The following is an 18,299-nucleotide window of genomic DNA, read 5'->3' as shown; positions in this document are numbered from 1 at the left end:
TTAATGCCTCGAAATGCCTTTGACCATTTAATTGAGGATAAAATAGAGATGCTATTGATTTTTGGTAAAGCCTAAACGTTATTATGGATGTGTCGGTGTAAGAGTGTATTATTTTCGTTTAGATTTCGTGCAATCATCGCTGCGCAGTCGCGTAAATTTTCAGTAGAATTACTTTACAATTTCAAATAGTAAGTTCAATGCCCACAATGTACTTCACTTTTATGCTTGAGAGATCGAAAACAAAGATTTTCATTGCTCATTACTTGCGCTTGCTTAAGCAGCCGACATGAGTTTCTTAAGAAAAACGAAATATAATTATGTTTGGGAAATGGTTTGGAGGAATGGGACCGCAGTAAAATTTAGAATTGTAAGCAAAGCTAAAAGTATTTTTTTTTAGAAATATTTTTTCTTTTCTCTTTGAGAAATATAATTTATCACTGAACTCAAAAAGATGTGAGAATATCATGAATCTCAGATATTTTACTTCAAGCCACTGTTTAATCTTGATAAAATGGTTTCGGCATCCTGAAAATTTGGATTTTTAATATTTGCACTTTGCACTTTCACCCAACGGACTTGACTCTATAAATCCTCACTTTGATTACTTCTTAATTTTTGTCACTATAATTTAGATTAAAAAAATGTTGCAGTGCCGAAATAAAGTTTTCGGGAACCCAAAATTACGGGATTATTAAAATGTTGAAAACATTATTTTTTGTTACTATAATTTAGATTTAAAAAAAATGTCGCAGTCCCGAAATAAAGTTTTCGGGATCCCGAACTTTCGGGATTATTGATATGATGCAAAATTGAATGTTCTATGTTACCAATTTTAAAATCTCTTTGGTTAATAACTATTTATTTTCCTTTGCAGCCAAATCTTTAAGTACAAACTACAAGTTCCCATTCAAAAATTAATAAATTATACATATGTATATGTACATAATTTGTATATCTGGTGTTTATTTTTAAATATTGTAGCATCCAGATTAAAAAATTTGGAATCCCGCAAATTTTTTTCGGGGTCCCGAAATTTCGGGATTGGCAAACTATTTCAAATTTAGATGCAGTATTAGATACTGATTTAAAGTAATTTTTGCCTTGTGTTTTTTTCCAGGATCCCGAAATTTCGGTATTGGCATAATGCTTCAAATTTTAATGCATTATTAGATTTGAGTTTTTTTTGCTCCATGTTTTTTCATGATCCCGAAATTACGGTATTGACAAAATATTTCAAATATCAAGAACTACTTATGAAATACTAACATAAAATATCATTTATATTTTGTTTTATGAGATCCCGAAATGTCGGGATTTTCAAAACATGACAAATATGAATGCACTACTCAATACTAGTTTAAAGTAGTTTTAGTGCTTAGTAACTATTAAATTTATTTCCATTTGAAGCCAAAGTTTATCAAAAATACAAGCTCGAACTTTTCGCTGAGAAACTTAGTTTATTAGTTATTCGGAAGGGAATAGGTAATTACGGAGATTTTTATGCTGCAAACGCGGTTGACCTAATTCTTAAGTACGAGTTATGTAGCATACATATCTACATATACTAGATATTGAATAACTTTAGCAGCGCGGCATAGTCTTTGAAAGAAATTTGGAAAATATACACACACATACATATGTATGTACATACGCCCCTTATCCTGAGGCATTTTTGCTCTTCTATGTTTAATTTGTGAAATATAAATCCACAAAAAAAAATTAAAATGCAAAAATCTCCGAACTATGGCACTCCGTCCAAAAGTGTGCCACTTGTACTCTCGTAAAGTTTCCAGCGGTTCTTTGGCATAGCGCTGTGCAACGGTAATTTGCAGTTATATTCAATATGTGCGCCCAAAATGTTTAACAAGTAGATACCCACAATTGCCAAATCAATTTCCATTCGACATGACGGCGGAAGTGTACAAAAGCGAAAAAGTTCGAAAACTAAAAACTTGGAAAAAGAAAAATTCAAAAAAATATTAACTTTTGGCTTGGCACATTTCCATTACGATTGCGAATATGGGTCGATGATTGCAATGGTTTTTGTCGCGGCAAAGTTGAAGCAGCCGAAAACTTTTGCTACAATCAGGCTAAAATGGAAATGTAAAAGAAATCATCTATAAATGTGTCTATGTGTGTATGTGTGTGTGTGTGTGAGTGGGTATGTGTTTTGGTTAAGCCCTTTTTCGCAGAAGTGGGTTATTTGCTAGCAGTTAAGTGGCATTGGGGGCGTGCGGCGCGCTGCTAAGATGGAAAGCAAGAGAAAATTCCGTTTGGAAAAGGAAAAAGAAATCACAGAAAAGAGGTCAGATTTAACCTAACTTTCGATAGAGTTATTAGTTTTTGCTGGCGGGAGGAAATATTGGATGTAATCTCTAATCCCGCTGTGAGGTTTGTCATTCAGCGTAATCTTACTTTCTGCTGCAAATAATGACTTTCGATATTTGTGGATTGAGCGCATTAAGGAAATGTATTTTTTTTTTTTTGTTGTTACAAGCCTCTAACGAAGAAGCTTGTCAAAATATAGACAAATATAGACGTTTACCTGTTTCGTATCGGAGATAAAAATATTCATGAATTTTGATGACTTCATAGAATTGCTCATGTTTGCAATAAGTGAGTTCTGTCACACAACCACCTTCTAAAACGCTAAATAATTTATTATTGAATGGCTTAGTATCATAAATAAATATTTTTCGGGATCCCGAAATTTCGAGTCTGACCAAAATTATTTCAATTGTTAATACAATTCTAGAATATAGTTTAAGGTAGTTTTTGCTCCGCATGTTTTTCGGGATACCGAAATTTCGGGACTGATAAAATATTGCAAGTTTAAATACTCTTATAGAAACTAGTTTAAGAAGTTTCTGTTCTGCGAATTTTTCGGGATCCCGAAATTTCGGGACTGAAAAAATATTTCAAATTTAGAAATTAGTTTAAAATAGCTTTTGCTGCGTGTATTTTTTGGGATCCCGAAATTTTAGTATTAAAAAATATTTAAATCTTAGAAAATAGTTTAAAGCAGCTTTTCTGTATGTTTTTTCGGGATCCGGAAATTTCGGAATTTACAACCTAAATATTTCAAAATTGAATGTACTTTTAATAGCTTCTGGTACTAAATTAGTTTGCATTAGATATTTTGGCATAAATACAAGTCAAAACTTTTCACTGCGAAACCTAAATGTTAAATTTTAATCTGTAGAAGGTTTTTCTACTGGATCTTCCAATCAGTCCGCTCTTTGATCACTTAGATAGCGCTATTCTTATTATTTTTATATACTCCTTAACTTCTACCCATTTTTCCGTATTACTTTTCCGCTTTCTTCCTAAATATTTAACAAATTTTTCACAAACTCCCTTGTCGCTCTTTTAGCTTAAAATCGTAAACGCTGCTGGAGAAACCACAGAAGTTGAAATAGTGGCGACGTATAAAATAAAATGCAACAAATAAAATGGAATGGTCGCGCAATCAATTGGGAACACTAGGTCAATGTCCATAGGCGGTTGATAACGACAAGCCGTCACGAAATAAACGCTGCCGGCATGCGAATAGCGAATAGTCTCGCTTGGGACTAAACTGGTCATTCGCGTATGCCGGCATACCCGTTCGGCCTGTCATTTAATTATTGTGAATGTTCCACTTTTACATCGCCCGAGTATTCACCATAAAAAAACATTTAGGGCAATAAACGATTTTTGTAACTCGCATCCGTTTGGTCTCCTCGAAAAGTGTTGATTGAGCGGAATGGAGAATAGGCGGCCGCTGTACACGAAAGCAACAGGAATTTGGAAGTGATTGTTGCTTTACACTTTTTTCAAATATTGTGGTTGTAGACCACAAGTAATTGGTGGAAAGTGATACAATGGACCAATTATTTGAGTGCGTAATTCCACCTTAGAATCGAATATTCCTTCAAAATTTCAACGGCAGTAAGAAGATATTTAGCCACTCGACGAATTGAAGGAGTTGCTTATTGCGGATGCATAGTTTTCTTATTTAATCATACAATTGAATCTCTTTAATGACAAAATCTCAGAAGTCATCGTTTTCTTTGAACTTTGGTTGAAGGATATTTCTTTTTTTTTGCCAAGGAATACATATATTGTGTCATTCTTAACAGTCTTTGATATACTATCGAACTTATCCCAGAGCCAGTGCCAAGCAATCTTATTGAAAAGGAGGCATAGTTATGTTGACCTTTTCTTTATCTTCAACTGTTGTGTTCATTATTTAGCAGTTTTTTTAGTTCCAAGTAATCTGTAATCTATGATCCTTAAGATCATTTTCTTGCCATAAAATATTAAGTTTTCTTGCTAGTCAGTCAAAATAGGCTTCTTTTGAGCCAATAAAATCATGTCATCCAATACAATAATCCAATGTTCCATTCACTTATTATAAGTCTCATCTGAGATAGTCTACAGTACCATATTCATATTCCTAAATCCACATTTTGTCACGACTAATGCCGGGTTTGAGAAATGCAAGATCCTAAGCTACGTTGTCAAGCATCGCTCTTGCGATCTTTACCTTACTCGATGTCGTTTTTGCAAAAGACTCAGGTCTATTAATACTTAATCTCTTAATACTCAAAGCATTAACCACAATATTAACCAAAACATTAACCAAAACATTAACCAAACATTAACCACAATATTAACCAAAACATTAACCAAACATTAACCAAAACACTAACCAAACATTAACCAAAATATTAACCAAAACGCTAACCAAAACATTAACCAAAACACTAACCAAAACGTTAACCAAAACATTAACAAAAATATTAACCAAAATATTAACCAAAACTTTAACGAAAACTTTAACCAAAACATTAACCAAAACATTAACAAAAATATTAGCCAAATATTAACCAAAAAATGAACCGAAGCTCTGAGTATATCCGTAAGAAATGTTGGTATGCTCTACCATTTCTCGGATGCCAACACGAAGCTTTTGAAGCTCTGTTTCTTCAACTTTTTCCTACAACTTCCAGACTCTCACTAGTAAAAATGGCCAGACCAACTTTTTGCCTCGTAAATAAGCAGCTGCCAAAAACACACCAATTGATGTATGGAGATCAAACTTCACACGAACGTAGGCAAGGTTGTAACAGGGAAATTTTTTTATTATCTATTTGGTTTACCAGTGCAGCTTAAATAGACCAGTCCGGATCAAATTTGATCAGTTGGTAACTTCAGTTTTCTATGGTGAAATTTTTTCCTTCTTTTAAGTACTAACTTTTCATTTACCAGCAAAAGCACCTCACACTTCATCTCTTGCCAATTTACAACACACACACACATACAGCAACAATCGAAAGCGGAAGATCTCAGCAAAATAGCGGAAATAAGTTTTTTTATAATTCTTTCCGCATTTCACAAAAGCAAAATTTCGCACACATGCATATATAGCAAATACACACACATACATAAACAGTAAGTATATGCAACTCGCTTCCGAAAACTTGCAAGTTTTTGTTGTTGCCTCTTGCATTATTTATGCATTCACAGCCACTATCGCTGCGCCGCTGTGCTCAATATTTATTCCACATAGCTGCTTTTTGTTGTTGTTTTTGTTATTTTTGCTTTTCTTTTATCACATTTTGTGCCGGCATTTGGTGAAAAGTGTAACGCCGCCGCCGGCAACAGCAGCTTAACTACTCACTTGGCTCGCTCTCGCCAACTTGCCACCAAACGCCTCCCCGTCAACACATGCCCCTGCGCGGCAACAAACTTACGAATATTTTCCAGCAACAATTTTTCTTTCGCCTACTTTACGCTCTTGCATTGTTTGCTGTTTACTGCTTGTTGTTGGTGTTGGTCGTGCGTAGTGCTTGTCGGTCGCTGGCGATAGTTTCGCTGCACTGTAAAGTTGCTGGAAAACATGTTGCTGCCACATAGCTGTATACAAATATGTATAAGAAGAAAATTAGTGTTCACTAGGAGCGCGTAGCGTCATATGTGTGTTAATGTGTGTGTGTGTGCGAGAGTGTCGGTGTCTGAATTTGGTGTTGGCCCACAAACGCGCCATGAAATGGGCACAAGTGAAAGAGATGCTGCGCGGCGACGTCAATGCGTTGCGTGCTAACTTTTCGCAAACATTCGCACTTGTGCATGTGTGTGGGTGTGTATATTGCAGTTGCAAGTTGTTTATCTTTGGCGGGGCGTAGCGTCTACACGTACATATGTGTGTGTGTAGTTATTTCATTTGTATCTTTGTGCCAGTTCCAGTTTTTACTTTAGCTCAGTTTTTGCTTTACTTTTTCTTTTATTTTTCGCTTAACATAATATTTTTGTAGTCGGTCAGTGGTCACTTTCTGTCACGGATGTGGCATGAATTTTAAGTGATTCATGATGCGTTGTGTTTGTAGAGTTTCCATGTTTAATCAAAATATGTGAGGGAAAATATCGAGTTTTTATAAGCGTATATATACATACATACTTAATCTTCTGCTTCCTTAAGTGAATAAATTTATTTTATATTTTGGTGCATAATTTACTAATAAAATAAATTTTAAATATTCTGGGGACAACTTTTATAGAAGATTTTAAGCCTCCATTGACCCTAAAATATAGTTTATACAGAGATTTTCAAAAGCAATGCTCAAAATTATCAAACGGATGCAAAGTAACAGACGTAAATGTTCCAAATGAAAGTTTTGTTTTCAAATTTTGAAAAATTAAGATTAAGTCATCTCGGGTCACATTTGTAACATATGATCAAAATTGACCCGAACTGACAAAAAAGTACATTTTTTTATTACAAAATATTATTATCGCCTATTTTTATAATTTATAGACTTATACTATAAGCCGCCTCGGCTGGGATGGTCTCCAGTGCCTTCAGCGAATTTTTTGTTTTTGTGTCATTGGCTCATTTTTTGATACGCCATTCGCTCAATTGTTGAACAGTTTCGACCTAATATTAATAAACCCAAGCCTGATCACTAATAGTGAAGCGTTTGATGAATTTAGTGCCCTCACCTGCACTGTGAATAACCTACTATTTGCGATCTCTGTTCAACATAGGCTTCGCATAAGATTCAGGTCTTTTGGTACAAGACTAGTAGCACTGACACGTCTCATACCCAAAACACAAAAGGTATTAGGGTCATCATAGCGTCTGCCGATGATTTGATATCATTTAACAACTACGCCGTTACTTCTGCTTTCTCCAGCATGGATAAGGCAGCGAAGCAAATGAGTCTGGTGGTGAACGAGGGCAAGACGAAATATCTCCTGTCATCAAACAAACAGTCTGTCGCACTTTCGACTTGGCACCCACGTTATTGTTGACAGTCATAACTTCGAAGTCGTAGATAATTTCGTCTATCTTGGAACCAGCATCAACACCAACAACAATGTCAGCCTCGAAATCCAACGCAGAATATTTCTTGTCAACAGGTGCCACTTCGGACTAAGCAGGCAATTGAGAAGTAAACTCCTCTCTCGACGAACAAAAATAAAACTCAATAAGTCACTCATTATTCCCGTCCTGATATATGGTGCAGAGGCTTGGACGATGTCAACAACTGATGAGTCGACGTTACGAGTTTTCGAGAGAAGGATCTGCGGAAGATTTATAGTGCTTCGCGTGTTGGCCACGGTGAATATCGCATTCAATGGAACGATGTTGTCCGGATGGACGAAAACACTCCAGCTCTGAAAGTATTCGACGCAGTACCCGCCGGGGGAAGCAGAGGAAGAGGAAGATCTCCACTCCGTTGGAAGGACCAAGTGGAGAAGGACCTGGCTTCGCTTGGAATATCCAATTGGCGCCACGTAGCGAAAAGAAGAAACGACTAACGCGGTGACGCGTAAGCGGTTTCTACGTCAGTAAAGAAGAAAGAACCTTGTGACCATTTGCCCATCTGCGGGTAATCAACGGAGAAGAACACCTTTCAAGTTGATAGAACAGTCTTCGTCGCAGTGGGGAAGACCGTTATTTCGACTGTTTCTTGATCTCTGGTGCGTACCAGTGGATCCATGTTTCCACGACGGTCATCAAATGATTAAAACTCTTTCGGATTGCACTTAAGCTGGCTCTAACACTGCTGTGCTGTGGTCTCATGATTGCTGTTGCTCTCCCAAGTGATACAACGCAGTACCCATCGCGCCGACAGCTTTGTGATGACCAGCATTTCATATCGAATATCGCACCTGCAATCTTCGGTCTGTCAATATGTGGTTCTGGACTTTTTTAACGCCCGCTCTCCGAGATAGCCGCTTTCGGTGAACCTAGGGATGGCGCATCAAAAATATATATGCGACCATGTTGCAACGCGTTTCGCTAATTGTTGACGGTCGGTCAGACATACGGTTGAAGAATCGAATCATTAAAGTCCTTGTATATATTTGAGTCTACTCGGTCAAAATCAAATTACAAATCCGAAATTACGTGAATTATTCCCGCAAATTTTGAGATGTCAGTCAGAATTTGTGCACCCGTATTTTTCTGCCAAAGAAGCTGCTAATTTTTCAGTATCGCCGATATCGGATCACTATAACATATAGCTGTCTTACAAATGGCCTGATCAAAATCAAGTTCTTGTATGGAAAACTTTTTTATGGGAGGAGATGTCGTCTAAAATTTTCGTTTAACGATAATCTTCAAATAAATTGTACATATCGCAGCACTATAGCATATAGTTGCCCAACAAACTGAACAATCGGAATCAAGTTCTTCAAAAAAATCTTTTGTATTTGTGAAGGGTGTTATAGCTTCGGTGCAACGGTAATAAACGTTTTATTTTTGTTGTTGTTTTTTTTTTTTTTGTTTTGGCAATGTCCAGTATTAGGAAAATTATTTCATCTACTTTCGATTTTCAGCACAAATCAGCATGCGTTTTCATATTTTATAAATTTTAATGAATTTTGAAACATTTAGCTGCAAAATATACTCGCTTTTATTTATAAGCCACTCTGAGGACCCTTTTTTGCGTGTTTTATGTTGGTAAATTCGGCCAATGCACAATTTACGTGCGCATACCGTGAAGTTGCAAATTTGTGGCATGCAACGCTACGCAATGCAACGACATGCCATGCCTACAACAATGATCGTATGCCGCACATAAATTTTAATGCATAACAACAAAAGCAAAATAACACCAGCGAACAAAAAAGTGGCAACTCATGCATGTCATTGCAAGTAAGCAAGACGGCGAATAAAATGAGAATCTGCGAAATAGCAAAATAAATGAGCATAAAGATGCGCAAATAAATAGAATAGAAAAAGATTTTTATAAAAACACAAGAGTGTCTACAAATTGCCGCAGACTAAATATCAGCGCGTTTCTAAAGCGAAAAATTCGTGCGAAACAAAGTCCTTCGGCGCATTGCAATGCGAAGCGGTCGGGCTAATGAACTCATCATTCACTCTTCATTTTCGTATTTGCAACTCAAAGTCGCCGCACACAGCATACACACACACACACACATATGCTTACATGCATATGGCATGGGTAGCTCAGATGGCCGCACATATCCGACCACTTAATAGCCAATGACTGACAATCTGTTGCTGCCGCCGCCGGTGCTGCTGCTGTTGCGTAGTGCGCTGTTGGCGGCTGCAAATGATCCGCCGGCTGGCTGGCCGACTCGCTGCTTCGCTGGCTGGCTGTTCTTATCATCGCAGTATGGTCTGCGATGTTGTTGTGCTAGAAAGCGGATAGCTGCTAGAGCCAAGCAAAAAGCTGTTGACGTGCATGAGTGCCTCTGACCGCATGCTGATAGCCACGCACACACACACCAACACATATGTATGTGCATCCACTGGGAATTAGTGGCGCGCAAGTACGCAAGAAATATCGCTGGTTTTTATCTATTTAGTGTTTCACTAGTTTCGTTTTTTTCCTTCAAACTCACTTTTACTATATTTTGTTCTTGTTGTTGTTGTTATTTGTGTCGTTGGATTTGTCTTTATTTGCGCTGTCAGCATGCCAAATGGCACAGCAGCGCGGAATTGACAGCTTAGCAAATGTGACACTTAATCATTTTGTCAACACAAAGTGGGAGAGGGGGTAGGCAGCAAGGGGTTGATGTTCTATTCTTGCAGCAAATATATGCGAAAATTATATTTTAAACTTAAATAACGGAAAACATTTATATGTATATTTTTTTTTATACTTTGCCCTAGGCAGTTTGGTACTTAAAATAATTGAAACATATTTTTAGCAGGAAATGCTTTAAGTATTTAGTTCTCGCTAACAAATCATGCGCCTTTTGAAAGGAAATCTCACTTAAATGGCTTCAGAGAAATAATATTACACTGAAATGACTAAAATTAAGTTTCTCCAAGTTGGAACTCTCTTGGAAGACTGGCATGTTTTCCTTAAAATTTAGTTATCTTTAAAAAATATCGAGAAAAATGAAAGAGGACAGAGTTTTAGGCATTCCCTTTTAGATTAGAAGGGAAAATATAAGTCTAGTCACACAGGTGGCGGTTGCATCATAGAAAAAATTTTAGTTTTAGGCTGATAGGGGACTAAGAAACTCAATAAGTGATTATAAAGATTATATGATAATTGCGAAATGTTTTTTTTCTTATCGAAATTTTGTTGCCTAAATAGAATTTGCCATTTCCAAGACCCTAAAATACCAAAAATCAATTGATGGCAACACTGCAACCGCTAAAATACTTGAATATACTTAAATGAAGGTGTTCTAGCATTATTCTAGTGAGGTCGCGTGAACTATTAAAGTTTATCGGCCTTTCGAAGATCACCTTAATGTTGTCCTATAATAAGACATCCTATGCACCCAAAATGGTACCAAAAAGGGTCCCATAATATTGCTAATATAATATGTATACTATGAAAAAAAAATTATTTTAACCTAACTAAACAAAAACTACATAAATAACTTGAGTATTTGCTAATCAACCCAAAGTATCCATGATTAGAACACCGACTCGATATTTTTTCTAAATTATAGTAAAATATATTTATATGGCAATAATTATTTAAAAGACATTTTTCCACATATTTATGCAAATATGTTTAAAAATATAATACAAAAAAATAAAAAACTTTTCAGAACAATTTCTTGGAATTATAAGTGAAAAAGAATTATTATAATAAGCACTAAGCCATTATGTGTCTCAGAAATATTTCAAATATTTTTGTAAAAGAAAAGGAAACCAATTATTTGCTGCTTGCCAAGCGTGTAAATGAGTTGACAGCAATAAAATAGCGTGTTTCGCACAAATTGGCATGCGGCCTGGCGCACACTTTTACTTTCGAAAGCGGAAGGCAGCCAAATAGGCAAATAGCTTGGCATTTAAGTAGGGAATGTGGCTAAAATTACTTTTTTTTTGCATTTAAATAGGAAGTTTGGCAAAAATTATTATGAAAATAAAAACCTGTGGGAAAACAAATATTTTAATTTTTTTCACATTTTTTATAATTATTAAGTTTTTTTTCGTTATAATGTTTTTGTTTTACTATTTTTATGTATACATTTTTTTATTATATTTTATTTTTTTATACCGTTGTTTTTGTTTTTTTTTTTAATTTTATAAACATACATAAAATTGTTTAAAAGTTTTTTTCTTAATTTTTTATATTTCTGAAAGAGGACACTTTTTCGAGTAGTAAGTAGTAAAAAATTGGGCTAAAATAATTTTTGAAAATAAAAACTTGTGAAAAAAACAAATATTTTACATACATATTTTTAACATTTTTTACAAATAAAATATTTTTTCATAATATTGTTCTTTTTTGCTATTTTTATATGTACATTTTTGTATTATATTTTATGTTTTTTGTCACTTTATCTGTAGATTTTTTATTTTTTTAACTGCTTTATTTAGTTTTATAATTTTTCTGTTAATTTTATCAATAATTTGTCTGTAGTTTTTTTATAATTTTGAAAGAAGGCACTTTTTTCGAGTAGTAAGTAGTAGAGAATTTGGCACAAATTATTTTTGAAATTGAAAACTTATACGAAATAAAATATTTTACCTTTTTTAACATTTTATATAATTATTAAATTTTTTTCATTATAATGTTTTTTTTTACTATTTTTATATATCAATTTTTGTATTAAATTTAATTTTTTTTGTTACGTTATTGGTATATTTGTTTTTATTTATTTTATGTAGTTATAAATTTTTAAAAACTTTTTTTATACATATTTTTTTATTATTTTGGAAGAGCTTGCCAACTAAATAAAGAACCTAGTCAAAATTACTTTTGAAAACAAAAATATGGTAAAGTAAATAACAATACCATTCTTAACATTTTTTATAATTACTTGGAAAAAATTTTCTTTATGTTTTTCTTAATTACTTTTGTATTAGTGTTATTATTATATTTTTTTTCTAAAGTTTTTTGCATATATTTGTTTTTTTTTTTAATTTTTTTATTTAATCTATAATTTTTTAAAACTTTTTATACCTTTTTTATATTTTTTTATAATTATGAAAACGGAGACGATTTTCGAAAACGGAAAGGGGCCAACAGCATAGCATTTAAGTAAAGAACTGGTCCAAAATTACTTTTGAAAGCAAAAATATGTGGAAAACAATTAATTTATATTCATATTAATATTTTTTATTAATTTATTCTAATTATTATTCTAATTTTTTATGCTATTTATTATTTTTAAATATTTTTTAATAATTATTTAATTTTCTTTTTCAGTTTTTTATTATTTCTAATTTTTATGCTATTCTATATTCCTTTAAATATTTTTGGCATAAATTATTTAATTTTCTTTTTCTATATTATTATTCTAATTTTTTATGCTATTTATTCTGCTATTGTTTAATACTTTTTATTAATTATTTAATTTTCTTTTTCAGTTTTTTATTATATTTATAATTTTTATAACTTTATTGTTATATTCCTTTAATATTTTATGACCTAAATTTCAATATTTTTTTATAATTTAATTTTTTTTTTCAATTTGAATTTTATTTTTTTAAATTTTTGTTATATTTTTAATTTTTTTATGTAAATTTTTTTTTAAATGTTTTATTTTTTCCCCAATGTTTTTTTTATTATTTTTTGAGGCCACGTTTTTATGTACATACTATTTTTCATATTATATTTTTCTATATTTTTTATTGCTTTTTTTTGCATAGTACTCTTCTACCAAACAATAAAACCACAAATCCCTTGTAATTTCACTAATTGAAAGCAACTTATAATTACAAATAAAATTTAAAAAAAAAATTAATTCAAATATTTTCATAAATTGAAATAAATTGCGTATGCAATTACTTTTTTCGCCACTAAATATCCACTAAATTAATGAAATTTGAGCGCATTACAAATAATGCCATAATTGATTACTCATACGCCCCGACGCCTACTTCAGGCGGCGCGCTTTGTTGGCAAATCGATAAAAACACGCGCCCGCTAAGAGACAGTCATTAATGAGCATAAAAGTTTATGTTATAAATAAATGCGGTTAATAGCGCAATACAATCAACTAAGCACACACACACACACAGACTAAGCTGCAAACACTCGCTGACATATAAATGCATTAGCTTAGAATGTAAAAGTCTTTGCTTTTATGTCGCTTCTTCAGCAAACTCTTTGAATGTGTGTATATGTGTATGTTTTGTATGTGTTTATATACATGTGTATGTGTAGACTTGCCACCCAATTGCCTGCTCAAGCTCATGCTCACTGGCATATTAACAAAGTGTATTGAACTATGAGAAATTTAATAGTTAACAAATAAAAGTGTCGTTGACAACCCGCAAAAACATGAAAGCAACAGGCTGAAAGACAGAAGAAGCAAAAACAACAACTACACTACTACAAAACATAAAAGTAAACAAGCAGCAACAACAACAAAAGAGCGCTACTACCAAGCAGCAACTATGTGCCACTAGTTATTTATAGTTTACATGCACAAACCTATATACAGAGATACCTCTAAGCCAAAGCAAACACAACAACAAAGCGCAAAAAACAATATTTGACAGTAAAAATCCACTTGACGCGCACAAAGAGCAATTTCTGTACGATTTATCATTATCTTCCAAAAGTCTTCCAAAGTCTCAAACGCTCAGTTGTTGTTATTGTTTTGTTATTGTTGTACATGCAGCATAAAAAAGCGGTGAATGAATGCTCTTGACTCATGAAAACTTGAAGTGTTATAACAGCTACAATAAATCTTTGCATATACATACATACACGAGTATATTTGTACATATATACCAGTACATACATACATATATGTATTTCACTACAATGTGTCATGTTGAAGGCATAAATTTCCCGCGCGACATAATTCTTTAAATTCGCACTTATGTTGGGCCTTTAAGCTTTTTTGATATATGTCTATGAGTAGGTGTATGCATACACACACTCACACACTTACTTGCTTAGTATAATGCGAATATTAATAAAAACAATGCGTGAACAAGTGTTGGATATTCAAAAATCGGCACACAAGATGTTTGCCAATAATTTATTGTTTTGTCAAAAAATTAGTACTGGCATGCGTAAGCCACTACAAGTTTATGTGTGTGTGTGTGAGTACATGCTCTGGTATTCAAATTAATTTTCGTTATTAGTTTAGACCTCTGTTGTGCCCATTTCACACACCCTACAGTTAATTTTGCACAGCTTCAGCTGTTTAGAAATTTTTTGAAAAAAAACATGATTCGACAAGAATTTTTCTTCGGCATTACTGAAGCTATAATACCCTACAAAAATATGTTTCTTCTAGCCTTAAAGGGTATACAAAGATCTTTATTCGATTTTGATCGGGGAGTTCGTATGACAGCTATATGCTATAGTGGTCCGATCTGAAAAATTTATCGAGATATTGTACCATTATTTTCTTAAGTAATCTCTGTCAAATTTCATGAAGATATCTCGTAAAACAAAAAAGTTTTCCATACAAGAACTTGATTTGGATTGGTCGGTTCGTATGGCAGATATATGCTATAGCAGTCTGATATCGACGATTCCGACAAATAAGCAGCTTCTTGTGGAGAAAAGGAAATTTGCAGAGTTTCAGATCGATATCTCAAAAACTGAGAGACTAATTCGGATGCACATACCAATGAACTTGGCTAATCGACTCAACTCGTCACGCTGGTCATCTATAAATACTACATATGTACGTTCTTTATAGGGTTTTCGAGGTTTCCGTCTGAGTAATACAAACTAAGTGACAAACTTGACATACCCTACTCAAGGTATACTCCTAGAAATCATGTAAGAGAAGGTTTGGTATTCATATTTCTTGGCCAGCGGCAGAATTCCTTGTTGTATTTACAACGAAAATTTTAAGATAACGGTGGATAAGGCAGCAGTTCGTAGCTTGATTCGACTAATTTGGTCCTGACTTTTTTCGACTTATTCGCCCATTTCTTTTGCAATTTGAGTCGTCGAATACGCCCATAATTTGGCTTAGACGAGTTTTGTAACCATTTCTCCGCTCTCCTAGTAATCAATGTAGTTCTCAACTTCAGTCAATTCATAATTTTGCCGGCCGTTAGCGCAATCTTCACGTTCTACGGGGCAGGTTCGCCGAGGGAAGTCCATTTTTTCGTCGGTTCTCTGGTCTTTGTTAGTACAAATGGGTCTATATCATCAACGGATCTATGTCATCAACGGTTACAAAAGGAGGCAGAGGCTGCTTCCGATTGCGCTAAACAGCATAACACTTCTTCTTCTTCTTTATTGGCGCAGACACCGCTCACGCGGTTATATCCGAGCTTGCCACAGCGCGATGCTGTTTTCTGCTTTTCATCGTAGTGGGTCCCAAACTAAGTGCACAACCCTGAAGACGGGTTATTTCGCCTTCTCACTTTACATAGTTCGCCTTCAAACGGATATTTTTTGGCTAACCAGACGATAATTGGTTTAATACTGGAAGTCCTGAGCTTCTTAAGCGATATGTAAATGAATCATTTCTGGCCATTCCCAAGTGAATAACGCTCAGGGAACTTTCCTCACTAGCATGAACTTCTACACATGGCTCTATGCTCCATCATCCTCCAGCATCATCCAGCAGTTTTTGACATTTCTACTGCCTCACCGATCTCGGGCACCTTCAATCCACGGTCTGTCACATTATCTTCTGTGTTAGCACCGCTAAACCTGACAGTCGGGTCTACGTCATCGGCACGAACCCGAATTATTGTTCACGAAGGGCTGTCATCTCGGCAGCATTCCTCTAAGTTACTTCAATGATGTTTTCTGCCACTAAAACAATAACAACAATCTTCTATCTAGTCAACTATAACTACTTAAAGTCAATATCTCAAACAAAATTCACATTACTGTAAAGTTGTAACTGTAATTGACGAATGCAATAAGTTCCAAATAATAACAGTCATTGCCAATTATTGCACATTTCTGTAAAAGTAATAATTCCACACTTCAAGGTTGGCTAATCTGGAGTAAACCGCTAATAAACAAACGAATGTAATTATAATGCGAAAACCATGCACTTCTAAATCAAAAAAACTATTTATTAATTCAGTGAAGCAAATCGTCGGCATCTAGAAAAGAGAACAAGGTTAATTTGAAATTAAAAAATCACATAAGTTAAGAACTCTCTCGAGATTTCGTTGTGCGTCTTCGCATTGTAGTTACATATCGAAATTGAAATGTAATTTATTTTAAGCGAACACCAAAACATGAAAATTTTGCTGCCAAAAAAAAACATATCATAAAGGGTGATCTATTTCGAGGTACCCTACAGTTTTAAAGAAAAATACAGAAACTTCAAATTTAGTGGGAAATGTTTATGATCATTCGAAAGATCATTATTTAGCATTTATTTTCTGAAGATTATCTCTTTCAAATGTTGACCGCGGCTACGTCTCAGATGGTCCATCCATTGAGTGCAATTTTCGATGACTCGTTCGAGCAGTAACTGACGAATGGCACGCGTGAGGTTTTGCTCCAAGGCCTGAATCGAAGTGGGATTGTCCGCATCGACTTTACATATCGTCACAGGAAAGAGTCTAACAATGTGATATCATACGCTTTTCGTGGAAAATTGATGTAAGGTGAGAGAAGTGGCGCCGTCTTATTGAAACCAAATGTCGTCGAGATCATGAACTTCAATTTCAAACATCAAATAATAGGCTATCATGGCGCGATAACGGTCGCTATTGATGGTCACTTTCTCATCGGCATCATTTTTGAAGAAATATGGACCGATGATTCCACAGGCCCACAAAACACACCAAACTGTGGTTTTTTCTGGATGAAATGGCAGCTCTTGAATCTATTCAGGTTGCTCTTTGTCCCAAATACAGCAAATTTGCTTGCTTGCATACCTCTTGAGTTAGAAATCGGTCTCATCGCTGAACAAAATTTGGCTCGAAAACGTCAGATCTTCTTGGAACTTTTCAAGAGCCCATAGAGCACAGCGATGTCATTTAGGAAAATCTATGCGGCTTCAGTTCTTGCACAAGTTCTTGCAGTCCTGCTGTGGAACTTTAACTCGTATTTGATTAGGGTCGCTAAATCTTTACTAAGATTTACTAAAACCCGTTATTATTAAAAAATACTTATATCCACATATACAATTTTTTTAATACAAAAACTAATTATCTTCGTTGTTTTCCTTTACTTCCAGCTGTTCGTTATGGTCGCGTACCGAAACGTTCACGTGAGCTGAATGGCACACCTTCGTCCACGGATGATCCGAACGTCATTGTGCGTGTGAATACACCGAATACACCGCAAACGCCACAAATGTGTTCAGTCGCCTCGTCACCCTCCGAATTGGGCTGTACGGGCCAAAGTAGCGTCGCCAACACAGCCAACACACCGGGACCGGGCGGTGTTGGTGGCATGGGTGTGGGCGTCAATATGAGCGTCAGCGTAGGTGCCGGCGGTGCTGGCGGCATGATGGGACAGTGCGGCAATGTTAGCGTCGGTGTCGGCGGTATGAGTGTGGTCGGTAACGGTGGCAGTGTTGGTGGTGGTGGCGGCGTCGGTGGTAATGTTGGCATTACCAGCGTCGACAATAACGGTTGCGGTGTTGTCGATATGCAAGGCCCTACCGCCGAACTAACCGTTTACGATGTGATTATGTGCGTCTCACAGGCGCATCGCATGCACTGCTCATACACGGAGGAGCAGACACGCGAACTGATGCGGCGACCGGTGGCGGTGCCGCAGAATGGAGTAAGTACATGCTATGTAGGTAAACGTTCTTGTTGTGCTATATTCACATACCGTTATGCAAATCCCATGTCCGCTAAATTGATTTGGTTTCGTTGTAATCGCCACAAAATTCTCACTTCCAGTGACGCATACAAATTACTCATCATCATCCGTCGCTGTCATGTAGTACAATCATTGACCCAT

At 35.1% G+C, this 18,299-nt stretch overlaps 1 protein-coding gene across 2 annotated transcripts in view; it reads left to right on the top strand.

Moving 5' to 3' along the window:
- The window catches only part of LOC120778048 (ecdysone-induced protein 78C), a 228,769-nt gene that overhangs the window by 208,149 nt on the left and 2,321 nt on the right, over positions 1-18,299 (top strand). The window contains exon 4 of one of the 2 annotated variants that reach the window (XM_040109723.1): positions 17,563-18,116. In XM_040109723.1, the coding sequence (XP_039965657.1) occupies positions 17,563-18,116 (554 nt within the window). Of the gene's footprint in view, positions 1-17,562; positions 18,132-18,299 lie in introns of both variants that reach the window. The other variant, XM_040109724.1, reaches the window with a different exon arrangement.

The sequence above is a fragment of the Bactrocera tryoni genome, chromosome 5, assembly GCF_016617805.1.
Source record: "Bactrocera tryoni isolate S06 chromosome 5, CSIRO_BtryS06_freeze2, whole genome shotgun sequence".
NCBI classification, from domain to species: domain Eukaryota; kingdom Metazoa; phylum Arthropoda; class Insecta; order Diptera; family Tephritidae; genus Bactrocera; species Bactrocera tryoni.
The sequence above is the reverse complement of the archived record's forward strand: the minus strand, read 5'-3'. Positions and strand labels throughout refer to the sequence as shown.